Source organism: Chelonoidis abingdonii, chromosome 4 (assembly GCF_003597395.2).
Source record: "Chelonoidis abingdonii isolate Lonesome George chromosome 4, CheloAbing_2.0, whole genome shotgun sequence".
NCBI lineage: Eukaryota > Metazoa > Chordata > Testudines > Testudinidae > Chelonoidis > Chelonoidis abingdonii.
In genome coordinates, this window is record NC_133772.1 from 26,530,974 (window position 1) to 26,558,616 (window position 27,643).

Genomic DNA, 27,643 nt, shown 5'->3' on the forward strand with positions numbered 1-27,643 from the left:
AGACAGTGCAGGGATCTGAGAAGAAATTGCTGGAGAATTAGACTGAAAGGGAGAGATAGAGAGGGAGCTTGGTAACTGATCCAGGCCTAGGCAAGTAGCATGACAGAGACATGAAGCCAAAAACTGGAGGCAAAAGGATTAGTAAAATGAGAAGATGGGGAAAAACAAACCTAGTGAGAAAGGGGACATGAGAGCACAAATGATATGAGGTGCGAGATTAGTAAAACAATGAGTTTGAATTAGATGGATTAACAGATGGGGACTCAGTGAAGGGATGCAATATAGCACTATATAGAAGGAATGTAAAAAGATACTTTTAGTAGGTAGGCTGGAATAGATGTTCATTCACTGGAAGAGGCAGAGAAGCTGGACATGCACGTTTAACTGGTTTCTCTTCAATGCCTAAGCCCTCTTCTAGCATAAACATTCTGAAAGGTTTTTCATTCTGGGCTATAATTATGCCCTTACAAATCCACATTTAAAATGTTATGCAAGATAGCTGAACCATGGCCACACACTTACACAGTCTCAGAATCCTAGCAAGGAGACTAAACCTCAGCTCCCACAGTGCGATGCTGCTGTTTGAAGAGTGCAGCTCCATGCCAGCACAATGAAACTTTAAGTGCTTTTTGATGGTAAAGAACAGCTTTGTAACAAATTAAGCTCCAACTCCATGGCAGAGGTCATGGGGAAAGTAAGACCATTCAGAAACGACCATTGGAATCAAAGAGATAAAAGCTCCCCCTTTGGCCCAAGGCAGGTATGGAGTTTACAGATATTCAGGTTAAGGGAAGGCGCAAAGGAGAAAATTCCTAACCCATCTGTGCAACACTCGTCATCTTGAAAGCTTTTCAGTGACTAAGCCTCATAACTATGCGGAAGTGAGATATCTGCCAAAGTGAGATAAGCTGTGTAGAAGACAGGTTAAGTGACTTTGCTTTGCCCAAAGCCACAGATTAAGTCAGCGGGTAAACAGATTAAAAATCAGAAGTTTCTGACTCTTCATTTTGTTCTCATTCCATGCTCTCTAGCAAATGAGAGGGGGACTGCAGGCAAGAAAAGAGCTTAATTTTATATCAGTGTCATCCCCTCCACAGATGCTATTTTTCCATGCATTCATTTGGATTTCAAATTTGAAAAACATAAGGACAAATATCTGACATTTCTACAACTGCCTAACAGCATTGTATATCATCTGAGTAGTACTGTGGGAAGGCATCAAAAAGAGCCGAGATGAAACTCATTTGAGTGGGATGTGGCAAGAGAGCAAAATCTATTATTTCAGGATGCCCTACTTGTACTATATTTGACTTGTTGGCTGACTTGCAACAACTTCAAGTGTTTAGTGTTTCTCCCTAGGGCCGAGGGAACAGAGATCAGAATGCAAAGCCTTGATTTAGTTAAAATACCATGTCAGCATCACATGATAGTTGGTACCAGCAAACGTGATTAGGATAGGATATAAAGGACATTTCTTTGTTTTGAGTCCCCACCCAGGGAAGATGTGTTTGTTGTATTTGTTGCCTAGAAAAGGAAAGTCAAAGGAACAGCACCATCCCCTGGAACAGCAGGATTCTTCTGGTCAGGTACCATGACTAATTGCACAACAATTGAGAACCAGAGAATGTTGCTATAAAGGCAACATGCTGTTGTGCATCATATTAATCCAAGCCATGGAAACACTAACACTGACCTCCACATACCTGAATCCTACATTTCTTTTTAATGGGCAAGTTTCAGTGGCACACACCTTTGAGATTATAGGTCTGCAAATAAGGCCCGTGAGGAATACTCATCTGTAAAATGGAGCTGAGACTTACTTTTCATCTGTAGATTTTAGTAAGAGTCAAGGATTCTAATACTCAGGTCAACGAAGCACATGCCTTGTGATGGCATATAAGGGCAACCTGTGTGATATAAGTAGTCACTGGCCAATTACTACGTTTATGGTAGATGAGTCTTTTCAGCTCAGCTCGGCAGCTCACCTAGGAAAAGGGACAACTGCGAACAGAAATCTTGCATGCACAACAGCTGCCATGCCAGTGGCATTTATTGCACCAGCGGAGCAACAGCTGCTTGGGTAAGAGCATGGGAGAGGCTCTGAGCAAGCCTCTCTCACTTAAACCCATTCATAGTGCTGGTTGTTCAGCCAAACTCATTTAGCTCATTCAGCGTAAACAACTTACCCAAATGCTGTGGTGACAAGGACAGGCAGAGGATGCTGCTGGCAGTCCTTAGTCACAACTCTGCACACAGGTGGCCTTATGGCAATGGTCATTCTCCACAAACTAGAGCAGATATGCAGCTCATATCCTCCTGAGCTAACAGAGCAGGCCTTTTCAGAGACTTTAATGCTTGTGTGCGAGCCAGTTCTGACATGGGGAATAGAATGCTATTGGAAGGTCAAACTCCAGCAGCCAACTACTTCTCTCCAAGTGTGCCGAGCTCAATCTCACCCTTACCAACACAGTCTTCCAACAGGCCAAGACAATATGGATGCATCCCAGATCAAAACAGGCACATGCTGTATTACATAATTGTATGGTTTAAAGACACTAAAGATGTGCACATCACCCACGCTGTGAGAAGAGCCGAATGCTGGAGAGAAGCATGTTGCTACACTTCTCAGAGTGCTCTAGAAGACACCACAAACCACCAAAGAAGATCAATGAGCTGCCACGAAATACCCCAGCAAGCAAGCAAAGTTCAAACTAACACCAGAGACTGCATTAGCTGAGGTCCCAGAGAACTCTGGAGATATTGATGCAATCACGCAGAAGCTCAGATGTCACATCCAAGGTTCTTGGCTTTCTAAGGCAGAAACACCAAGATTGGTTCAATGAGAGTGACCAAGAAACAGACCGGCTAGTGGAGACTATGCACACCACACACACCCCCTACATTTTGGATAAGAAATCAGCAAGGAAGGCCTGGTAGCATCAGGCCAAACACTGCAAACCTGATGAAGAACCAGTGGGGGGAGCAGAAGGCTCTAGAACTGCAGGAAGCTGCTGACAAGCATGACATGAAGACCTTCTATGAAGGTCTCCGTGCTGTGTATGGCCCAAAATCCAGTGGTACAGTCACTGCCCTCACAGCCGACAGTAACCAGTTGCTCACAAAGGGAATATTCTCTCCCTGAGCAAAGTACATTGATCGTCTCCTGAACTATGTCTGACAATGCCATTGACTCACTCCTGCAGCGTCCTGGCCTGGAGGAGCTGCCCGTGTACCTTTCTTTAGATGAAGTTAAAGGAGCTGTCCATAGGCAAGTCACCATGTCCTGATAGCGTCGCGTCAACCTGAAGTGCACAAATGTGGGAGGTGCCCCCCTAATCAGGAAGCCCCCCAGCCTTTTCAAGGTTCTATAGGAACAGGGTATGGTGCAACAGGCATATAAGGAAGCTTTCATAGTCCATCTCTACAAGAGGAAGGGAAGCACCTCTAGCTGTGACAACCGGTGCAGAATCTCACTGGTGTCTGATCCTTGCTCAGGTTGTCCCCAACAGGCTTGTCTCTCATCTAGTTGACTCAGTCACAGTGTGGCTTTGGTGCTGACTGCGACACCCTGGACATTATTTTTTCAGCCTGACAAACACAACAGAAGGCTTGTGAACAGAACAAGGACCTGTACGTAGTGTTTGCTGACCTGGCCATGGCCTTCAACACGGTGAATCTCGAGGGCCTATGGGAACGCCTTCTTAAATTTGGCTGCACAGAGAAGGTGATTGCTACCATCTGCTCATTTCACGGTGGCATGATGGCCAAGGTGATGGAGTGTGGTGACTCATCAGAAGCCTTCCCTGTCACCAATGGCCCCAAACAGGGGTGAAGAATGGCTCTCATTCTCTGCATTTGTCTTTTCAGCCATGCTCTTGTTTGCATTCCAGGACTTTGATGGAGGGAGAAGTACACATCCAGTTCAGATTGGATGGGGGTGGAGGATGGGTCTATTCAATCTCAGTGACTCAGGGCCCGCATCAAGGTAATCAAACAGCTATTAGGACAGCTCCTGTGCTGATAACTGTGCCCTCATTGAACACACGCCCAAGGACAATCAGCTTACCGTGAACTGCTTTGCCTATGCCTCAGCCTCAAAATGCTTTGTTTTTACAATCAGCCTGCATTCACCAGCATCAGATCATCAGCATCATGAGCACAATGATCCCAGTGTCACAATTAACAATACACCCTTCATCTCAGGCAGGAAATTCTGCTACCTGGGTAGCACACTTTCCAGCAATGCCATGTTGGATTATGAGATCACTCAGCACCTGGTGAAGGAAACTTGGCATTTGGCAGGCTCACCCACAGGCTCCTCCAAAGGGAGCATGCAGTCTACCTCAGAACCAAGATGATCTACCATGCTATTGTACGCACTCAACTCTTCCATGTCTGTGACACATGGACATCGTACCGCTGCCATATCAAACAAGTGGAGAGCAACCTAACATCCATCTCCAACATCAAGGGGCAGGACAGGAGCCCCAACATTTAAGTCCTTGAGAGGTGTGAAATCTCTGCCATTGAGACCATCCTCATCCAGGTTCAGCTTTGCTGGGTTTGGCACCTGGTCTGCATGGAGGTTTCCTATATACCAAAAGCAGTGCTCTACAGCCAGCGGAGCACAGGAACCCATTCTAAGGGTCGACTTAGCCTTAGATACAAAGACACCCTGAAGGCCAACCTCAAAGCATGCTAGTCACTGAAACGTGGGAACTTGTTGCATTGGACAGATCTAGATGGAGAGGTCAGTGCCATGAGGCTCTCTTTACTTTCGAGAAGTAGAGTGAGAAATCTCTGCAGGAGAAGAGAGCAAGTCAGAAGGCCAATGCCTCAAACTCTCCCCTCAATAACCACTACACTAGCAAGACATGCAACCATATTTTGCAAATCCAGGATCAAAGTCACTTCCCATGTGTGAAGCCATAAAACCAAATAAACAGCGCTTAAGTCAACACCAGCTGAACACTTGTTGCTTCGATGGACAAGAGAATCCAACATACAATTACTCTAGTACCGGATATGAGGGAGCCTCCATGAACAGTAGGTACAGGTACAAAGTAATAAAAATGATTAGGGTTATGGAATAGCTTCCATACAAGGAGAGCTTAGACTGGGACTGTTCAGGTTAGAAAAAAGTCATGACTAAGGAGGGATATGATAGGGATCTATAAAATCAGAGGGAATGGGCAATTTCTCCACACCAGTCATGAAGCATCTGGCACTGGGCATGGTCAGAAGATAGGATACTTGGCTAGATGGCCCATTGGTCTGACCCAATATGGCTTTATTTTTATTTATTTATTTAATTTATTTTTAAGGTCCACAGACAATTGGCTGGTGAAGTCCAGCCTCCCACTCTTTCTACTAGAAAGAGATGCTGGGATTCCTATAAGGATGCTGTCTGGACATTGCTTTGGGGTTTACCTTACATGTCTATTTGTGTTCAATTTGAAACTTTCATGCTCCCAGCAGCTGGAAGGATGAGTTTTCCCTCTGCCTAGCCTTCTGGAGGGCTCTGCTATTCTAACCTTACCCAGTCTCCATTATGAGGTCTTCCTCCTGCCTTCAACACCCCCCTGCCTCCCTTTGCTGCTGCTCAGACCATTCCCAAGCAACAGCAAAAGAAAACTGACCCAATTCTTGGTGTTGGGACTTCCACAAGGTAAGGGATAGTAACAGTGAAACTGATCAGTCTTGTCAATTTCACGCTCCTGCTTGAAAAAGCTAAAAGCAGCCATGAAATTAATGCTGGAGACAGAAACAGCTTCCACTTCAGAGTCACAGTGGAAAGGTTTTTTTCAGAGGTGTAAGAATACTAGTTTTCTGTTTCAGTAAATTCTACAGAAATTGATGTCTTAAGCATTCCCATTTGCCAAAGCAAGTTTTCTTCTCTGCAGTACTCAGAGTCTCTCAATGCCTGTATTAAAAAAAGCTACCTCGGTTGCTTATTTCACAAAAAACAGAAGTTCTAATTTCTTCATTATGAAACTTTAATTTTTCAAAATAAGACACAGACAAAGCGAAACTTCAGGTAGGCCCACTCTCAATCATATGCAAGGGTTTAAAGAGCCACCCACTCAACAGAACTGTAGTCTCAGGCCTTTACTGGCAGGGACCACCACACAGCTAATTTCCTAAATTCTGAAACAGCATTAGTAAAATAAGACCTTGATTTCAGAGGAACAAACATTTTTGGTCCGATGATTAAGCAGAGCTTCCTTTTACTTTTAACAATCCAACACACATTGATCTCAATCCCCAGTACCCAGATTGTGCAGCAGAAGTTACAGCTCCTCTGGTTAGAGAAACTAATGCTGTGTGTTACTCAATTGGGAACAAAAGTGAGACAAATAACGCGATAAGATTCACTCTAGATAAGCAAAAAGGACACTGATCTAAATGACAACCACCAGAGATAAATGACACTAGTCTGATTGTTAACAGGACACTACTGCACCCATAAATCTCAAAGCAATTTCAGATCTGGGAAAAGAAGTCGCTCTCTGAAAATTAACTATGAAAATAAAGTCACAGGACTTTGGTACATTAAAATTCATTTCCAGTTAAGGGTATAAGTATCCTACCATGCTCTTTGGTCCTACTTTTAAGGCTCCTGTTAAGAAAGAATGTCAAATCCAGTTATTGATTTCACAACCTTCAACATAAATCAAAACTACAGGCAAGCCTTGGACACATGACGGAGAATGGGCAAGATGAATCTGGATTAGCAGGGGGTCTTTTTGACGCACTTGATACACAAAGGGCCATCGGTCTCAGATAAGTGACATTGGATCAGATGTTTCATTACAGATAGTATGTTATTACAGCATTCTCCACAAGAGGGAGCTTTGCCATTGGAGTTGCCAGAAAGGATCTTCCCCAGAGTGAGTGCTGAAGGTCGTGCCACGTCTGGGAACACCCAGGAGCAGCACCAGGGTTTCTGACGCCCTAGGCAGACGGCCGTTTCACCGCCCCCCGCGGGTCCGGTGGAGCTGCCGCAGTCATGTCAGCGGATGGTGCGTTGGTCTAAAGGCTCTGGTGGACCTGCCACTGGCATGACTGCGGTAGGTCCGCTGGAGCCTTTAGAGCAGCGCACCGTCCGCCGACATGACTGCGGCAGCTCTGCCGGACCTTCACAGCAGCGGACCGTCCGCCGGCATCACTGTGGAAGGTCCCCCAGACCCGCATGCCGCCCCCCCAGCAAAATAGCGCACCCCCAAAATTCTGGCACCCTAAGCCATTGCCTAGGTCGCCTAAATGGTAGCGCCGGCCCTGGGAACACCAGACCATACTGTTCAGAGAAGCAGTCTGCATAGCAGGGCAGGGAGAGCAGTTTTATTAGGGATGCCAGATTGCAGAACATACATTAGATGCAGGGCTTACTGTATTACCTTGCAGCAGTTTAACAGCAGAGGTCGTTCTATATCTGTTCCGCATCTCCCCCCACCCCAGATCTTCAATACAAGAGAATCAAGATAGAGTAACAAAAGGATTTATTCTCATTTTCTTATTGTAGATTGTTTATGTACAGAACCTGTAAAAAAAACCATTAGAGCCTTCTACAAAGAGCAAGTACATAATGCTGCTGGAAATAAAATCACAGGCACTCAAAGCAAACTGACTTCTTCCAGTTCGCTTAGACTAGGGAATGAGGGTTTTGAGGGAGTCTCTCTCTCAAGCTCTGTGTTTTTCAGATATCCTTGATGACTTCTTCAAGCTCTTCTTTCGTGTACATGTGAAACTTCATTCCGGGCTCCACAGTTGCAAGCTGGAAGGAGAAGAAGGAAGGGTTCAGTGTAACTGTTTGCCTGCATACAGGAGGAAGTGACAGCACAGGGCATGGAACAGAGAAACTGCCAGAGATAGAGCAGCTGTTCTTTCTCGGCTGCCTGATCCGCCAGCCCAGCAAGATCGTTCCAGCCTGTAACATGTTCTTTGATTCCCAAAAATAGCTGCCTGCTGCAGAAATAGCTTCTAATTGACTCAATCTCCTCATCGTAGCAGCAGCTCAGGGAGACATCTACTGGGAACGGCTCAGGTTCAGCTGCTTCTCCCTCTGCAGGGACAGACCAGTTAGCACTAATTCTTCAGCAGACACTACAGAAGCAGGGGGAAAGACAAGCTGCAATTCAGCCCAGTCCCATTTCTAATCAGATTCAGGCAAACATCTTTTGACCAACATCTTCAGGAGGCAAGATTAGGGAGCCAGCTGCCCTCTTCTATAACAACCAGGGTTACAAGCCCTGTCCTGTCGTACAGGCATTCTAAAAATGAGCCTATAACAAATTGTCCCCTAATGATATAATTTGTTAATACTGAGCTTAAGTATCTTTGGGAAATTGGTAACCAAAGAGGCAATTTACACCTAAGTCATTACTTCAAATACAGACCTCATCAGTAATGAACATCAGTCACTGCCATTTATCAATCAGTTGTTTAGTGTCTCACATGGAGATAGCAAGAGGGCCAAGGATTCAAGGGGACCTGGGCTGAGAGGGAGTTCACTCTCTTGGAAGTGACCCCAGGAGAACAGGACAGAGGCGCATTAACAAGACAAGGCAGAGCAAGGCAGGGCAGGGCATGGATCTCCTGATGCTGTTTGGATCAGAGGAATTCAGTTTCTAGGGCAGACTGCCTGGAACCTTCATGGACCAAGTACCAAAATATTAAGAAGAAATTGGAAAATGAGCAACAGAACATTTGAAAAGCCATTTAATGGGGCTGACATGGGAAGACAGCAGTAAAGAATAGAAGCAGTGGCAGCTGACAAGGGGGACTGGGGAGCACCCGTGGCTGCTAGTGTGTGTTGCATAGAATCTTCATTTCTTGGACCACCCTGGGATGTACTGAGTTCTGGAAGTGGGGCAGAAGTCTTCACGCTCTAGGGAATGGGGACTATGCTGCTGCCACACATCAATGGAAGAGGAAGGACTGGGCACAGAAGTGCAGAACAAAAAGGGCCAAGGCCCTGCATGTCCTGGAGCTTCCATTGGGCCCCACTGGCGCTGCTTTGTGGTCACTCATAGATACCAGCAAGGGAGCAAAGAATGTCAAAGATGTACAAGACGAAGAGTATAAAAATAGGTCAAGAACTTTTAAGGCCAGCATTTTCTAAATGATGAGTCCCAACATGGGACACCTTAATCAGGCCTGGCTTTCAGACAGCGGGCGGTTGGCACTTTCTGAAAGACAGCTCTGTTTAAGAAGTCTCACGTTGGGCACCTAAAAATCACTAACTGCTTTTGATAGTGTTGCCCTAAGATACTGGACCCATTTTGACTAGGTAACCCTTTAAGCACAAATCTACCCATGCCCCCAAACCACCACTCAAAAACACTAGTGAACGACTCAAATTTGTCTAAACTCTAGACCAGTGGTTCGCAACCTATTTACCATTGTGGGCCGCATATGCCGCTGTGTGTGTTATGTGGGCCACAGCCACACAATATATACACTACCTGTATGGCCCCGAGGATGTCACATGGACCGCAGCCGTATGCTGACTGGGCCCCAAGCAGCCCGTGGACCACATGTTGAGAACCACTGCTCTAGATTTTAAAACTTGTCTGTAAGGAAAGAGGTTAAATAAAGGGAAACAGTCACACTGAAAAAGCAAATTGAGAGACGTTTCAGGTGCTGCACTGGCTCCTGAACCCTGCTGTCAACGTATATTTTTAACTGTTCTTTTACCACATTTTCATGTTGTTTTTCTACACCCTGCTTCTATGTGAAAAAACCCAAACACCGTGGTGCCAAATGTAAAAAACCCAACCCCAAACCTTAACTCTCTCTTCAGTTTGCATTCTAGCCTTTCAGATATAGTAATTAACTCAAACATTCTCAACTAGAAGGGAGATTTCAGTCTACAGTGCCCCTTTAATCCTCAGTACACTATTCTCACACCTAAACCTGACAGTGATTCCTCAATGCATACAGAGCTATGCTGAGGATAGATAAGCCCCGTTAAATGAGGGCCTGACATAAGTATACTGTACACATTACTCTGCACTGATTTCTTCACACACTGTACTACAAGTCAGTCATCCAGAAGAAAACTTTACTGACCCAGATACTGGATTTGTAAGATAGTAATAATGAGCAAACATGCTTGTAAATGTGTGGCCCCTTACTGGGCACCCCACTGTAGCCTCATGGCAGCCCTGCAAATGGTCCCTTGCCTCAGTTTCCCTCTATTCCTCAAATAAACTCAGTACAGCCTTTGGAATACGTAAGTAACCCTTGTTGCAGTTTTAGTTTATTACCAGAAGTCCTGCTATCTACCATAAACCAAGATGCCCCCTGCACAGTCCAAATAGCACATTTGTCCCAACAGTCCAACACCAAGTACAGCTCTGGCTTTTCTCAACATGCCCCATCTCACTGCCTCTAGCTGGGGATTCTCTCCACCCTTGTTTTTTTTCAGGAATAGTTCCAGCTCTTGCCTGAGACATCAGCAGGCTCACCCATCTGGCCTTCAGCCCTCTCTGGCTTTCCATTTTCAGCTCTCCAGTTCAGAGGCATCACCCTCTGCCGCTCTCAGCCGTCAGCACTCTGGCCTGGGGAAGTTTGTAGGGGCCCCACCTCCAACTGCCTGCTTGCCTTCTGCTTTCCCCAGCCTGATCTGGCTTCAGGGACATCTCGTCCCTGAGCTCTCAGCCCAGCTCTGCTCTTCCTCTGAGCTCCTTACTCTCAAGCCTCTGGACCCTCTTCCATTCTAAACTGTACCTCAGGATCCTGAGCTTTCGTTTATAACTCCTGGGGCAGCCTCACCCTCATTACACTGAACTAGAGCACATCTGGACTGAAAAAGGATAGCTGAGTCCAACTTCATTTAAGGGGCTTGCTACCCTGTTAAAATGCTCATGACATAGTCCATGCTAATTGGAACATTTCTGGATGTGGCACAAGATTGTGCTCTGAGTGTGCAAACTCAACCTGGCACGTCCTCTTCCATCTCTCCTCTCCAGGACAGCTCAGTTTATCATCTCAGAAGGGCTCACTAGCAGCATTTAATATTAGACAAGCAGCACAGCTAGCGTCAGATGCCTATTGCTAGTAGCTTCTGTTGCTCAAACGGTTGCTAGTATCTAATGTAGTCATTAAACTTCTCTCCTATTGCTGGTACTGTTCAGGAACAGCGCTTAGGGAAGTTTACTGGACCTCAGAGCATTCATACTGGACCCAAAGTATTTCTGTGCTTCAGTAGGGTGTGCATACAAAAATGTAAAATCACATCATTCTGACCGTCATCTTGCTTCGCTTCCCCACCTCACTTCCATTATAATTTCAGCAACTGATCCTTCACAGACTGCCAGAATTAAGACACCTGCTGCTCACAACTCTGAGAAGTCAGGCCCCAAGGCATCTCAGGGTGGACAGTCAAAAACAGAGGCACCCAAAATTAGAGTGTGTGCCTACTACTTTCCGCTTGAAAGTTACCAGCTAGAGACAGCAGCTGTTGAAATCACATCAATAACTGAAGAGACAGAAGAGCAAGTTAATAGTCAGAATGACATGATTTTAAGGTTCAGTTATCTTGTAAACTGCCAGAAATAGAGACAAATGTTATACACCAGCCTTGCTAAAAAGAAATTGATTCACTTACTCTTTACCCAGAGGGAAAACATTTTTATTTGCCCCCTAAAAAAGTATTAGCATGTCTGAACCCAATGACATCTGGCAAGGCTGCTGCTCATCACTAGGAAATGGAGGTTAACAGACTCTACATCGGGGTAGGCAGCCTATGGCACGGGTGCCGAAGGCGGCACACAAGCTGATTTTCAGTGGCACTCACACTGCCTAGGCCCTGGCCACCGGTCTGGCGGGCTCTGCATTTTAATTCAGTTTTAAATGAAGCTTCTTAAACATTTAAAAAAATGTATTTACTTTACATACAACAATTGTTTAGTTATATATTATAGACTTATAGAAATAGACCTTCTAAAAACATTAAAATGTATTACTGGCACGCAAAACCTTAAATTAGAGTGAATAAATGGAGACTTGGCACAGCACTTCCGAAAGGTTGCCGACCCCTGCTCTACATATTCCTTCCCAGAGATTTGAAGTCTGGGAAACTCATCTCTTTGGTCTTGTTATCTAACAAGGATTTTTGCACTGATACAAGACTAAGAATAGCAAGTCCTGAAGCTGTATAATTTTCATTCCTTGAAGTGCCAAGAAAGGATGGCAGTGGGAAAGTCTAAAAAAATTGCCCAGCTGGCATGACATGTCCACTCTGGCAACTCTTGAGATCTTGTGTTAGTGCTCTCAGCAGGGCCCCCCCTTCAAGGTTTTGGAGAGCAATACAAAGTCAAGTCTAGCCACATTCAGGGAGTGTTGCAGGATTGAGATATTCACTCAGACAAGCATTCTCCAATTAGCAGGGCAGAAGAGCCCACATCAAGAGAAAGACTGAGGATTTCATTCTTACTTCAGGTATGCCACATGGAGTTATGTGGCAACACACTGATATTATGCCAATGAGCACATTAGAAATATATAGACATTGAAAGAGAGAACCTCAGAAAAAGACTGAAGTCTTAAGAGTTGCGGATCGGCCCTTGTTTTAAAGTCCCCTCATCCCAGTCATTGCTGTTTTGACAAATATCTAAAATCAGCCCTGACTTAGTATCAGGTAAGACACCATAAGGGGACACATTTGCTGTGCAACCACAGACACTTGGACCAGGGAAGCAGAGAATATAAGCAGGATAGACTTTTCTTGTAGTCCAAATGCTGTAAACTCCTACAGCATTTATGCAAGGAAGAATAGTACAGCAGCACGTACCTCAATGTTAGTTGCATTCAGTTTCTCTTCCATAACTTGCTTTAGGATGATGAGGGATGACTTGATTGCTTCTTTCAGTGTCATTGACTGTTAAATAAAACAAGCCACAAAAGTTAGCCACTCAGTTTCATTGCTTAGCTTCTCATGTACACCCCTCTAACTAGTCCTCTGAAAAAAAGAAAAATCACATCCTCTCTAGATGTCATGTCCTCCCTCTGTCCTGCTCCAAAATATATGAAGCTACCATTGGCAGTAAATCAAAATGTCACCAAATTTTTTATATATTACCAACACTGAAGTAGTGAGGAATGTAGTTCAGGCAAGGTAATAAATTACAGCGTAAGTGTTTTAACATGTATGAAAAATTGGCCTCCGTATTCACAGACATCTTCATGCTCTAACATGTGAGGCCCCCCCATGAGCCAATGTCCAGAGCCAAAGATTTATGTGATACCCAAGAATGGATGACTAGCTGTTATCAGTAGTTGGCCGCACGTGTGTTGTACTGTACTGGCTCTGACCAGATCGATCAAGGTCTGCTGTATGGGTTAACCTCCCAAGAAGATCACAGACTTGGTTCAGTGGCAAAGGTGTTTGGCCAGGTTTATTGTTTATGAAGCGCGGTCCTAGCACCTGGTAGACTTTATGGCAGCATTTCTCAAATGCTGCCACCAGCGGATTTTTTTTCAGCTACGACAGCCTCCAAAGCGTACATGGAGAGTTGGGGGGCAAAGCAATGGCCTCTACCTGCAGCATCCAGCTGTTGCTCCCGAATAGCTGTTAGCAAAACCAGCGAGATGTGCTCCCTTGGTGTTTGTGCTGGTGCTGCCACAAGGGTTCTGCGTCCTGCACCCTCCTCAGGGGCTCTGGGCAGCGCCTCTGAAGGCACATGGGGCTGGTGTGCATGGCATCGGAGGTGGCTGCAGTGTTCGGTTGCTGGGGCGCTCCCCTGGGTAGCTCCCCTGCTCCTGCCCTGGCAAGGCAAAGGGAGCCTGGGACTCTGCAAATGGCTGGTGAGTTCCTGACCCACCTGCCTGAGGAAGGCTCTCGCTGAAGGGTTGTGGGAGGCAGGGACAGAGAATCTGGTTTGTCAGAGCGGCCACCAGCAAGAGTTGGTGGTCACACTCTGAGGCCACCAAAATATTTGTTGTGAGAACCCCTGTTCTATGGGGACACTTAACACATGTATACCCATTACAATGGGCACAGCTCAGTGAGCAGGCATGACCTTCTGCTCCCCACTAGTCCAGACAGACACACCCCCTCGGCAATCCGACTTTTATACACCGATATAAACAAGTTACGTATTGCCTCTCTGACATAGTTATTTACCACCCTTTAACTTGTACCTGTTGGTTCGATCAAAACATCTCTATCCATCACGCTGTCATCCTGACCTTATCCTTAGGAAGGATCAGTGTGTCCCTGTATCATCTTTGTGGAGCCTGTTTATACCATAACTTGGTACTGGTGTGTTCTGGTACTACCCTTCCGGATTTAGCCCCGTACCTAGTTTCCCCACCCATGAAGTGGGGGTAATACCTACTTCCCAGGGCACTGCAAACATCAGCTAGCTAATCAACAGGTGTAATTCTGAACTCATTCCATTACCTTGTGATAAACCTCTTGCAGGGAGCTCTGTGCACCTTCCGAGGCAGACCCAATTGCTTTGGCATCACACTGCACAAACGTCCCAGAAGGGTCCATGTGAAACCTGCCAGGAATACAGATAAGAGTGTCTTATGCCATTGCATTGCAAGGGGTTTCCCCAGAAGATTCACAACAATGAAACGTTCTCTGCAGAGCCCAATTCACAGCTGGAAATTAAGGACTCATTGGGTGAAATGTAGAGAGTGGCAGCTTGCCTGACATCCTGAGGCAGAGGCTCAGTGTACATGATATGTGGCTAAAGCCAGCATCATCCTGTATGACAGATTTGAGGGGTTGCTGAGACAAGACACCCCAGCCACAGGTAACTCCTGCTGGCATTTGAAGGGCAAGATGAAATTCAGACCAAGATTCCAAAGGGGCTGAAGGGTCAAGAAATGCCCTGATGCAAATGCCAAACCTAACACACAACCAGGGTATCCAAACTAGAATTAGAGTTGCACCCCTTTCTGTCACTATCATTTGCAACCCATGCAGAAGCATTTCACATCAACAGGATTTTTTATTATTCTGATAGGGACTGAGGCCATGGTTACCCAGAAAGACAGACCTTCAGCTAGAGATTCTTCTGACTGAGCTATTCCTCCTACTGCATTAATGGAGATTCCAGCCCCACCACTCCAGGAAGGTCTGGATCTTGGAAGCACATTGAGTTTCTGATTACAAGTGCTCCCACCCCCTCCCTAAGGAATCGTATAGCAGACTCCAGATATTATGTTACGAGTGGTTCTGCTAGTTCTCTGGGGAAGGGTAAGAAAGGTCTCCCCTTCTAACTTTATTCTCAATTTAAATAAGACTTAAAATCAGGATTTACTGCAAGCATCATATTCTGTTCAACACTGAACAGGCAACCACTGAAGCTTGTTGCATCCCTAGACACATACCGAGATAAGCCCAAGATGTTGATTTCTATGCAATTCCCTATTTCCTGTCTAATAAGACTATCTTGTGGTGCTTCAGGTAGAAGCCCCACCTCTTCCCAAGAAGAGCATGAACCAGCGAGAGACTTGAACTTACAGTTGGGGTCCTTTTTCATCGACTCCTCCGAACAACAGTGCTACACCAAATGGACGAGACTGAAACAAAACCACAGGAGGGTTGAGAGAGACCAGGACTGTTAAGGCAGAGGAAATCCAATGGTTTTACACTCAGAAAATGTCCCGTGCCAGCACCTACTCACCATAGCACCAGGATCAGCATCCTCCTCTCCAAACTGCAAGGCTAGGTTGGATACGGCCTGTGTCACACTCTCTACTGTCATGATTTCATTGTATGTAAACCAGTGATTCTAGGAGAAGATAATACAAGGGCTTGAACTACCCATCCCTTTCCAAAAGCCAGTTCTTGCATGTGATCCTCATCAGGACACATGCACAAGCCAATGCTCTGATGGAATAAAAGGGTCTCAAAGATAATGGGCCTGCCATGCAGCCTTGTGACGGTGCTCTTCACTGCCATGCAGAAGACTCATAAGAACAGCCATACTGGGTCAGACCAAAGGTCCATCTAGCCCAGTATCCTGTCTTCCAACAGTGGCCAATGCCAGGTGCCCCAGAGGGAATGAACAGAACAGGTCATCACCAAGAGATCCATTCCCTGTCACCCATTCCCAGCTTCTGGACTCCAGTTCCATTTCCTAACCTGGCAGGGGCTTGGAGCATTACAAGGGCAGTACGTTCAATTACAATATAGAGATAATGCAAGGAAGTGCTCAGAAGTGATATCCCAAACTAAAGGACGTGTGTCTTTGACATGGGCCTCTCAGAAGAAGGGCATCTTCATGGCCTGGTTTGGTATGGGAAAAACCCAGTAATTTGAAAATACCAATTCACAAGGACTTCTTTCAGGAGTAGTGGATTGGTTCTTTACTAGTTTGCTGCTCCCTTAGGGAAGTCTGAGACCCTGGGCCACTAACAGGGTGATTGCAAGGTCAGGGATCTTAGAACTACACTCAGCTGAAAGGAGAGAAGGATTCATGTTAATCCAAAAGACGAGGAGGAGCAGTGCTGATGTGCCTTTATCCACCCATACCAGCTGCGAGTCCCCCAGGAAAAGCCCCTCTACAAGAGAAATTAATGCAGTTCCTTCTTCATACCAAGCTCTCACTACTAAAAAGACCAAAACAAACAACAAGTGAGAGCGAGAGAGTCAGTTCTGCCACACACCTGTGAAATTTCAGCTGCTGGGCTTAGCTCCAAGTTTCTCAGTTCCTACTCAGCATTGTTTGCCTTTGCTACCCAGGTCTGCAAGTGCCAGGACCATCCAACTGGCCACAAAAATAATCTGTTCTCAGAATCAGGTCATTGTTTTGGGGAGGGGGAACAACAACAGAGGAAGCTTTACCTGTGTCTCCACTCTAGCTTTATCAATTAAAGTCTTTGCATCAGCTATTAATCCGCTCATGGCACAGCCTGAAACAAAGGGGAGAGAGTGTGACAAATAACTTAATAAATGAAATTATCTACCACTTTTGTCCCCCAAATCCTCAAAGCACTGTACTAGTGACATAAGTACTCCTTCACCCACCAGGCCAAACGTGGCTGCTGTGTAACAGCATTCAGTAACACTGTACAATAGTTTAGGTCAGAAAGTGAAGAACACTGGATGCAAATAGTATTGCCAGACAGATGAGGTTCTACTACTCAGCAAGATGGCTAAAGCTATGGCTCATCAGGGCAAAAAAAAAACAAACACAAAACACCAGTGCAGTGAATTGACAAAGGAACTGAATCTGGAACCTTGGAAGAGAATCCAAGACACTAGCCAAATCTGCTGAAAAGAAAAAAGTTATCTTCCCCTGAAAACAGGGCTGGCTGCTTCTCTATTAGCTGGCACTGGCACAGTAGGAGGTCTGAGACAGCAATCAGGCTCCACAGGGAGCCACTCACCAGCTTCCTGAACACAGGTGGCATAATGCAAGGGTGAATTAATTAGTGGCTGGGTAGCACAAAGCAGCCAGAATTCAGGCCAGGGACCTACTATACGTGTGAGTGTGAAGGGTTGGAGTGGAAGGACCCGTGGGGCTATTGACTAAAAATCTAAGTACTGGAAGAGTCACCTTTCTGCTTGACAGTATTTGGTATACACACAAGTATCAGAGGGGCAGCCGTGTTAGTCTGGATCTGTAAAAAGCGACAGAGTCCTGTTGTACCTTATAGACTGACAGAAATATTGGAGCATGAGCTTTCGTAGGTGAATACCCACTTCGTCAGATGCATCTCGCTGATATATATACACACACACACAATACCACCAAGTTGCACATTTGTAGCTGTGTAGTGAGGTGGCTGCCCCATTCCTCAAGAACAGGGGTTAAAAGCAGCCCCAGAGGGGGCTGCAGCTGTGAAAGGCTGGGCTGACTGGGGAAGGAGCCACTGCTGGAGCCACACCCCAATCAGGCTACAGTTGGCCCTATAAAAGGGCTGTGAGCCAGGCATGCATAGAGAGTTTCTCTCTAGCTGTAGAGAGAGAAGGACCTGGTTACCTGGGAGCTGAGCAGGGTACTTAGAGTGAAGCAGGGCTGGGGGAAGTCCGGAGGAGCTGGGGAGCTCCAGCCTGAAAACCCTCCAGGCTGCAAGCCTTGCTAAAGGCCAGGAAAGGTACTGGGGCTACAGAAGTGTAGCCTGGGAATAGGCAGAGGCAGCTGGTTGAACCCCTCCATGTCAATGATGGGTGGTTTATAGACTGCGGTCTGCCCCAGTGAGCAGGGGCTAGATGGTGAATAGCAGTAGCCACTGAGGCAAGGTGGGGATAGAGGCTTGGGGGGTTTCCCTGGGTGGGGAGACTCAGATTGTGGGTTACTGCTGGGGGCAGAACCCTGACACAGAGGGGCACCAGGGTCCAGGAGGGACACAGGCCAGCAGCAGGCAAGACACTGGCCTGCAGAGGGCGCTCTGGGCTGGAAGAGCTAATTCCCAGGACAAGCAGCAGAAGGCGCCACACCAGTGAAGCTTTCCCTTACTATAAGCTGGCTGAAGTAAGTGGCTATAAATAAACAGATTTGTTCAACTTGTAATACCACATGGCTGCTGGTAGCTGTGGAAAGGGCTGTATCATAAGAAAGCAGAGAGAAAGTTTCTTTTCTGGGAATCTAGCCTGTCTCTCCACGAGCAGCACAGCCCACCCCAATTCTCATCACTTACAAGACTAGTGCTTTGGAGAGCTCTAATTTTTTAAGCTGACATAGTTGGCAATCAATCTTCCTCGGGCCCCCTGTAGCCGCAGCAAGCTGCCTTTAGCACAGAGGAACAGGCTAACATTAGTGATCCAATCAGTGAGCTTCCAGCACAGACACTGGCCTGGGATCAAACGTTTACATTGCAATAATTCCGTGCCCTCCCAGATCTAAATTTGGGGATGAGCTTTCATTAGAGAGGTCAAACAGGAGGAGCATTTCAGCTGCTGCTTCCTGCTTCTGCAACTATGTCCTGCTGGCCTGGAGCCTGGAAAACCAGTAACCAGCACCCAGTATTTGCTGAGAGTTGCTTGTTTGTTCCCACCCAAGAAAGCCAGGTGAAGGCATGACAGCTGACTTCAGAAGTCATGTTTCAAGACAAGTCTCTCATGAAACTCCTCTGAAGGAGAGGCTTTCATTACACATCCAGGGCTGCAAGGATGCAACAGGCCTTACCATGAGAAGGAACAAACCTGCATTACTCTTACCTATATGAGAATCTATTTCTACGATTTTCTCAATACTGCTGGGTTCCATAAGCGAAGAGGTGATTCTCTTCTCCACTGCCAGGCAAACACCTTCTGATGTCTGAATCCCAATGGCTGTGGAGCCAAGCTAAGAAAACACACACAGTTACCACCATCACACAATCTACAACATTACCAGGGCGCCTCCACTTTGGTATCTAATCTACACAAAATGAAGATGCTTATCTTGACCTACATCATTTGTAATATCTCTACCCCCCAGAATGATGCCATTACTGTACTACAACATCAGTAGCATAAAAAGATTCTGCATATACTAACGCAGGGGTTCTAAACTGTGGGTCAGGACCCCAAAGTGGGTTGCAACCCCATTTTAATGGGATTGCCAGGGCTGGTGTTATACTTGCTGGGGCCAAAGCCGGAGAGATTCAGCCCTGAGCAACTGAGCTCAGATTACAGGCCCCCTGCCCAGGGAGGGGCTTGGCCTTTGCTTTGCTCCCCTCCCCCAGCTGGGGCGGTGGGGCTCAGATTTCGGTCCCCCCTCCTGGGGTTGTGTAGTAATTTTTGTAGTCAGAAGGGAGTTGTGGTGCTATGAAGTTTGAGAACTGCTGCACTAATGTATCTACAATTGTGTACCTTCACAACAAATACAGGATAACGCACAGTGAGAGCTAAACTAAGAGGTCAGAATTTGATCTGGGAACCAGAGGAAGTTAAACTGCTCAGGATGTGCAGTTTGAAAGTGCACTGAGACCCAGAAACCCTCTTACAGATTAGTAATTAATCTCTTCCCCGAGCTGTAACAATCTCTCAGATTTTTTTTTTTAATTTTACAGATTAAAAAGAGCCTTGTGAATTTTCTTTTGCAGAATAAAATTAAAGTCAGATGCATTGATTTCTATGGAGGCCTTAAAACAGGATATAACTACTATTTTCAGATTAATTTTATTAATTTAGTCACTTTTATTCTTTTCTTTGCTGTGAAATCCCCTACCACTTCAGAATTTACTTAGTGTACAAGTGAGAGGTACTTTGCACTCACACCACATACCGCTTTTCATGCCTTAATTACTGCATCCTCAACTCCCCTCTGAGATAATTAAGTATTACACTCCTCTTAGAGACATGGAAATGATGAATAATGAAGTGAGGTGACCAACAAAGGCCACACAGGGCACCAAAACTAGGATTAAAATACTTGGCTATCAATTGCCTGTTCATAACTTTAAGAGCTTACCTACACAAGGAAGTTTACTTGTATAACTATATCAGTAAATTTCCCCATGTAGATAAGCCCTAAATCATGCCACTGTCAAATGCACGTAAGAATTCCCTAATTCTGGAAGTTACATCATCTTCACCTACATGTTTCTCAATAACTGAACCACCTGGATCCCTTTTAAGTATTTAGCTTGCCTGAACCATATTCAAAGCTTTGACTGTAATTATGAAACAAAATATTATTGTCTGAGGTACAGCAAAGATTGCATTACCAACTGCCCCAATTTATTTCCCTGTAAACTGAAGGACCCCGCTGTACTCCCGATACATGGAATAATGTACCAAGCATCTTTAAGGCAATATTTGAGCAGCATAAATTGAATTCATTTCCAGGCTTATTGGTGGAACTGACAATAAAGACAAGCAAGTTTATCCTATGGATTGGATTTCAGCTTTATTATACGTATTTTCTGAGCAATATGAATGCATCAACACCCTGACTACTAGGATGCATTTAAGGAGTTCTTGCTTCCAAAAGCTCGATGAAAATGAATAGCTGCACCTTGCCTGCTCCTTGTGGCCAAAGTGTTTGAGTGGGCAATAGTAACACAGAGAAGATATTCATCTGTAGGGACCCTTAACACTAATCCCTAAATAGAGGCCATCAAGAAACCTATAAAAAAAAGGTTTCTTTCCTCAGTGCCACTTACACTAAAACGCTCTGCATCAAAAATTTGGGGAGAAACTGTTCGTTTCTTTACATATTAGAAAAAATACACCTCCATCTCTCAATTCATTTAGAACATATCTTGTGCATGTGCAATGAGACAACTGCATCACTTGCAACAGAAAGAACACTCCCAACCATTATAAACAGGCACTGCCAAACTTCACAACCCCCCAATTTCTTTGGCAATTAGCCAAAAAAATAAAGGTCACCTAGTTAACATAGAATAGTGTAGTTATAAAATGGTAATTTTTGAGAGGGGCGGTATGTGGAAACTACACATCCCAGAATGCAATGCTCCATTAGCCCAAGAAGGTTCAGGGCATCAAGTGAATATTTTTAACTGAAGCTGTAGGGGTGCATTTAAGGAGGTAGAATGTTACTCTCATTAGAATTTGGTTTGTATGTTGGCGCTAACACCAAGTCTCAAAAATGCCATAGGATCTTTAATAATCTCAGGTTAGAACTGGGGGGTCCCAGTCACAACATTTGGCAGTATGTTAGCATTCAGTAGTTTCCCTAAACTTTTGCTGACTGTGTAGTTTTGGGGAAGAGGTCTTTCCCATTCCCCTACTCCAGGCTGTGGCGCTCCTAAGCGTTAACTAACATTCAATTCAATTGACTATACAATGGATTTTGCTTATTAGCAACCTCTTGGTTCCCAGTAAAAATTGCTGCTGTCCAGAAGTTGCCAATAAGCAGAAGACAAGTTTGCAGGGCTGCAGCCAGGGAACAAGCAGTAGAACAGCCTGAGCCCCCGGTGCCAAGACAGGACACAGCCAGTAAAGTGCAGGGAGAGGTATTGTGCAGCCTTGTTGGGCCTCAGCACCTATACTCTCCATGGAAAGCCCTAGCATCCGGGCTGAAGTCTCCTTCTCTATCACTGCCCAGCCCACAGCCTCCTCTCCCAGCTCATAGAGCCAGGAATGTGAGCACTCCAGGGCACTATGGATGTGGATGGCAGTTCCTGGTCACAGGCAGGTTTGTGGGGCCGCAGCCAGAGAAGGAAGCACTGGGGAGTGCCAAGCCCAGGTACTAGTGCTAAAGCAAGATAGCATAGAGACGTACTGTGCAGCCTCAAGCGCTTCCTTTCCTTGCTATAGTCCTGCAAACCTGCCTGCAGCTGGGGTCTTTCCTCCAGAAAAAGTTGTTAATAAGTGGTATGCCTGTTGCCAGTACCCGAAGCCCATGAACATCAATGGAACGGGATTGGCTCTCAACTGCAAGATGTCATCAGTATCACTGTATGAACATAAGCGCTCCACCAGGTATGTGTACACAAAAAGGGAACAATAAATAATGATAGGGCACTGGTTCAGTCCTCACTTCAAATGAAGAGAGTCAACTACTGAAATGAACAGGACCTTTCTTAAGAGCTCTCCCATCATTAGTGACTAAACCCAATCACAATTAGAAGCATTTGGGCTACAGATTGCAATGTAACAACAATGGCTGAGGTTTGCAATACCTTGATAGCCTCAATTGCATATTCCACCTGGAACAACCGCCCCTCTGGAGAAAAGGTATTCACACCCCTGCAATGAAGAAAACAAAATCAGAGCTAGAGAAAAGGCCAAAAACTTAAGGACAAACATCAGAGAAAATAGTTCCTGTTTCAATTCCACAGAGGGACCTAATGGCACTAAGTCAAGTCAGCTGGTAATGCTGAAAGAGTGCATTAAAGTCAATGGCTAGATTAAGTTTATAGAGGTACATTCCTCATTCAGCAGCATGCCACCTGTATAATCAGAAAGCGAACACAAACATGGCAGATATTGACTAGAGCAGGTGTAGGCAACCTATGGCACGTGCCGAAGGCGGCACACGAGTTGATTTTCAGTGGCACTCACACTGCCTGGATCCTGGCCACTGGTCCAGGGGGCTCTGCATTTTAATTTAATTTTAAATGAAGCTTCTTAAACATTTTAAAAACCTTATTTACTTTACATACAACAATAATTTAGTTATATATTATAGACTTAAAGAAAGACACCTAAAATGTTAAAATGTATTACTGGCATGCGAAATCTTAAATTAGAGTGAATACATGAAGACTCGGCACAGCACTTTTTAAAGGTTGCCGACCCCTGGACTAGAGGGATGTAGATCCACAAGTTTTAAAAAGAGGAAGAAGTGAAAAAGCAGCAGGGACTGGACAAAGAAGCAGAAGATGCCCTAGAATTCCAGTGGGTCCAGTTATAAATGTAGGGAGAAATGCTTTGAGGGATCTTCCACAAGCAGATGCTAGAATGGCCACTGGACTCTAAACAGTATATGCTCCTATTGGCTCAGGAAAGCTATTGCCTTGCTTATATTTAGCAAGAGTTTTTCCCACCTACATAGCTACCGCCTCTTGCGGAGGCAGGAGTTAACAACCCGACAGGAGAGCTCTCTCCCGTTGGCTTAGAGCAGTGGTTTTCAAACTTTTTTCCTCATGACCCAGTTGAAGAAAAATGTTGATGCTCGTAACCCAATATAATCATATCTTTTGACTAGAGTTTTCATAAAATCATAATGCAAAACATTCCAGGTTAACCCACTTTACATAATGAACACTAGACACTAACCTTAGTAAGCCCATGGTAAGGAGTGTGGGAGGTGGCCCAGGGTAGGGTAGAGGGTGGCATGTGGGGGTGACGGCTCTAGGGTAGAGCTGGGGATGAGGAGTTCAGAGTGCTGGAGGGGGCTCAGGGCTGGGATGTGAGGGGGTAAGGGCACTGGCTGGGGATGCGGGTCTGGGGTGGGGCCAGGGATGAGAAGCTTGGGATGCAGCAGGCAGGCTGCCTCAGAGCTGGGGCCAGAGGACTCCCCCTAGCCCCAAGCTCAGGGGGAAGGGCCCCTCTCTCCCGCCACAGCAGCAAGCTCCGGAGGGCCAGGGGAGATGCCTGCAGCAGCCCTCCAAGCCCCAACTTGCTCCCCTCCCCAGTTCCCACCCACCTCTTTCCTTTCTCCTCTCCAGGTTCCTTTAGAGCTGTTGCGCAGCAACAATCGTTATAATTTGAATCAGCAAGGTGACCCAGGGCCTGATCTGTACTTTGAAAAACACTGGCTTAGAGTGTCTCCACCACAAGCAATGCATCGGTGCAGCTGCACCACTGTAAGTGTTGTAGTGCAGATGTAGCCTACGTGAATGCAGTGCCACCACCAAATGCCCCACTAACATCCAGAAAACTGTGGGAACTCTGGGAGATTTCTTAACATACGACTTCCGCCTCACTTTGGAAGACAGTATCATTTTAAATGTAACCGTACGAAACTCCATATTTGGTACAGCACAGTGCCCCAACTGACTGGTCCAGATGCTGGTACCCAGGGCACAGCCAGCCACTGGTATATGCCAGGAACTCATTCCATGCCACCACCTGCTACCCACAAAAAATCTTGGACTACTCTAGCGATACTGCATATAGCCCTTCTTCATAAAAGAGACTTAATTGGTATTTTGGGTTGGGCAGTTAGAAATAGGAACACCACCACACTAAAGAAATGAACCTATTGGTGGAAAGGGATGAAGGGAATATCTATGTAAACCTTTGTGGGGGAGTGGGAAGGAGAAGGAAGTGCCATATTGATATGTGGAAAGGGAGAGGGGGGAGGAAGAGAAGAGAGACTCTTGCAAATGCCCGAGAAGGAATCCAAGCAGCCTTGTCCCACCATCTACCCAAAATCTAGAGCCAGAAGACCTGTGTGCATGTACTATCTTGTTCTGCATCGACAATTTGCAGGCAAACTTACATTAGCAATTGCCGTTGAATGAGCCCCCCAGCTGCTCCCATGAAGGTGATCATCATGCAAGGGATGGGCAAAATAGATGCTGGTTCCCACCCCCAAAAGAGCTATTGAAGAGGGTAGAACAATCAAGCTGCTGACAACTGAAGAGACTTCAGATGGGAAGAAACAGCTCGATGGGACACCAAGACAACTCGCAACAGCAGCATCAAGTTACATTTTGAGGTTACTCTCTTCCTAATTACCCCCACCACGCTGCCAGTTCGAAGTAGCCTTGCAGCACATAAAGCTATTTTCTCCACAGTATTTTAATGGTATAGAAATGTGAGATGTATATAGTATTGTTACAGCACATCAAAGAAGTTGTAAATATCTTCCTGCTAACTCTCTTTCGGGGTCACTCAGATTTTTATTTTTAATTGCTGCAACAGAATTCTGTATTATACCCTACCATGCAAAAAGATCTACCCTGAGGCCTCAAATCTGCAATGAGTTCCATATGGAGAGACTCTTGCACCTGCACAGGGCTCCATGGGTGGATCACTGCACACACACAAAGCCTCAGTGACTTCAGTGGGGCTCAGCCCACATAAGTCTCCTTGCAGGATCAGGACCTTATACATCTGAATTATATACACACACAACAAAACCATAAAAAGGCAGAAGCATTAGCTGCAACTCAGCCATTTATCAAAGTTAATTAACTTTGCATTTTTCTCAGAAATAAACCTCAAATCAATGAAACACTGTCTTACTATGATTTCTATATTCCTGTGTTGTTTTTGTACCCAATGACTTTGCTGTCATATCAGTATATATTGCAATCATTTTGGAATACAATTGTAAGTTTGTATTAGGATTTGTAACTGTATGAGGAACAATTAGCTATGTTTTTAATTGAAAAGTTATTATTTGAACAATTCCAAATACATTCAAAGTGCAAGGGTGCATATGCAAATTCACATTTATCAGATCCCCACAAAACACTTAGCTCATGATTATACGGTCACCTAAACTTTGAGAGTAGTTTTTATTTATTTGCTTTGATGGCAGTTTAATAACCATGCAAAATATAGAATTCAGTCCAACTAAAAATGAAACCAAAAGCCTGAAAACTCGGAGCCACTCTGTGACTAACCCAGCCTGCTTCTTAGGCCCTGCCTACACTATAGTTTGAGTTGCAAGTCAGACAGTAGGAGGCCTAACATGAGTAGGCCTCATCTACTCAGGTCAGGGAAACTACATTAAACACTTTGCTAACCATCACCATATTTAAAGCAGATTGAGCCATGGCATAGAAAGGGCCCAAGTGTTTGAGAACAGCAGTTAAACTATAATACAAAGGCACAATATGTTGAATTAGGGACAAGGCTCCAACTACTCTACAACTACCTCTCTCCAATATGTCTAACAAATACATCTGTTAGTTTCTAAGGTGCCACAAGTACTCTTGTTTTTTTGCAGATACAAACTAACACAGCTGCTACTCTGAAACCCATCCAATGTGTCTCTTTCTTGTAATGAAGTCTACGGCCACCTGTAACTGTAGCGTGGACAGAACCAAAATGACCTTGCTGACTTGGAGTCCACTTGGTTACTGCTGCTTTACATCAGACTTTTAGTCATACTGCAGCACTTTTGGTATTCAATCTCAAGAGACTTCAGGGAGAGTCGCGTGCCATGAGTGGAAAAGGAAGATACTGTAGTGGGATAATCCGATGGTGTTTCTTTGACTTTAGTGCTTTAACATGGCTTGTGTAGTCATGACACAGCACTGGGAGAGAGCTCTCCCAGCACAATAAAAAAACCACCCCGAAGAGGAGAGTAGCTCCCAGCGCTGGTGCACTGGCTACACTAGCACTTGACAGCCTTGAAACTTGCAGCACTCAGGGGAGGGGGAGTGTAAAGTGCCAGTATAAACAAACCCCAAGTTTCCTATTTCAGACTCATTAAGGCTGGGTGGCTAAAGCATCCTTTCCCATTTCCCTGGGCCACCACCAGAGGAGTAGTCCCTTCCAGAGTGATGATGTAGTGGGGACTGTACTCCCCCACTAAAGGGGCCCAGTTCAGGGCTAAGATGAAGGTACTAGGAACACCCGGGGCCTCGTTCTCATCCCCACTGACAGCACCAGGGAACAGGCCAAGGACAGGGTGTGGGAGGGGGGATTTCCCCACCAAGAGAAGTTAGGAGCCGGGGGAGGACGGAGAAAAGGGAATTGGGAGGCTTATAGGGGCAAAGTTCCCCAGGCAGAGAGGCGGGCGCTGGGGGGGGCTCAGCGGGAGAGGCTGCGCAGGGGTCTCGGAGGCCGGGCCGCCGCCGGCGTGACCCGGCCCCAGGCCCAGCCGGGCTCCATGACGAGGCAGATCCTGGGCCTGGACCGAGGGCCGCGCCCGGGCGAGCCGGCCCTCGCTCACCTGTCGTATTCGGAGCGGGTGAGGAACATGGCGACGACGGGCGCGGAGCTGAAGGCCGGTGCGTGCGGGGCAGGGAAACGCCGAGTCCGAATCCAAGTCTCACGCCAGGCCCGACACCTGCGGCGAGCGGCCCTGTCAGCCACCGGCTCCGTACTGCGCCTGCGCGGACCCGCCCCTATCGCTACCCAATAGGTGACACTCCCTAATACGTCACAGTGCCCTCGCCAATAGACCTCCGAGGCGGGATCCAACCTTGCCTCTTTGCTATTGGTCAAAAGCTACCTTGCCAAGCCTTGATTGGCTGCTGGTTGCCAGTGTCTAAAGTGCATGAGGATCCCTCCCCCCTCTGCAATCCTTTCGATGGGGGAAGAACCCAAATGGTAATGAAGGGGGAGGGGCAACAGGTGTGAGGGGCGGGCCGGCAG

At 46.0% G+C, this 27,643-nt stretch overlaps 1 protein-coding gene across 1 annotated transcript; it reads right to left on the bottom strand.

Annotated features, from left to right (window-relative positions):
* Positions 1-7,482: 7,482 nt before the first annotated feature.
* PSMA5 (proteasome 20S subunit alpha 5) lies at positions 7,483-27,386 on the bottom strand. The gene is made up of 9 exons (XM_032799639.1): positions 27,219-27,386; positions 22,543-22,609; positions 19,127-19,253; positions 16,808-16,875; positions 15,645-15,752; positions 15,482-15,540; positions 14,408-14,510; positions 12,797-12,883; positions 7,483-7,774 (listed from the first exon to the last, which is right to left on the bottom strand). Exons 1-9 carry the CDS (start codon positions 27,245-27,247, stop codon positions 7,697-7,699), a joined length of 726 nt encoding a protein of 241 aa, XP_032655530.1. The 5' UTR covers positions 27,248-27,386; the 3' UTR covers positions 7,483-7,696.
* Positions 27,387-27,643: the final 257 nt, after the last annotated feature.

What these genes read in the sequence shown, in the direction of transcription:
- PSMA5 (XM_032799639.1), bottom strand. Translation starts at nt 27,247, where the DNA reads ATGTTCCTCACCCGCTCCGAATACGACAG. An exon ending in ATGCAATTGAGGCTATCAAG is followed by an intron (nt 19,254 to 22,542) that starts GTATTGCAAACC and finishes GTGTTTTCTTAG; the next exon opens with CTTGGCTCCACAGCCATTGG. An exon ending in GATGAAAAAGGACCCCAACT is followed by an intron (nt 14,511 to 15,481) that starts GTAAGTTCAAGT and finishes TATTCCTGGCAG; the next exon opens with GTTTCACATGGACCCTTCTG.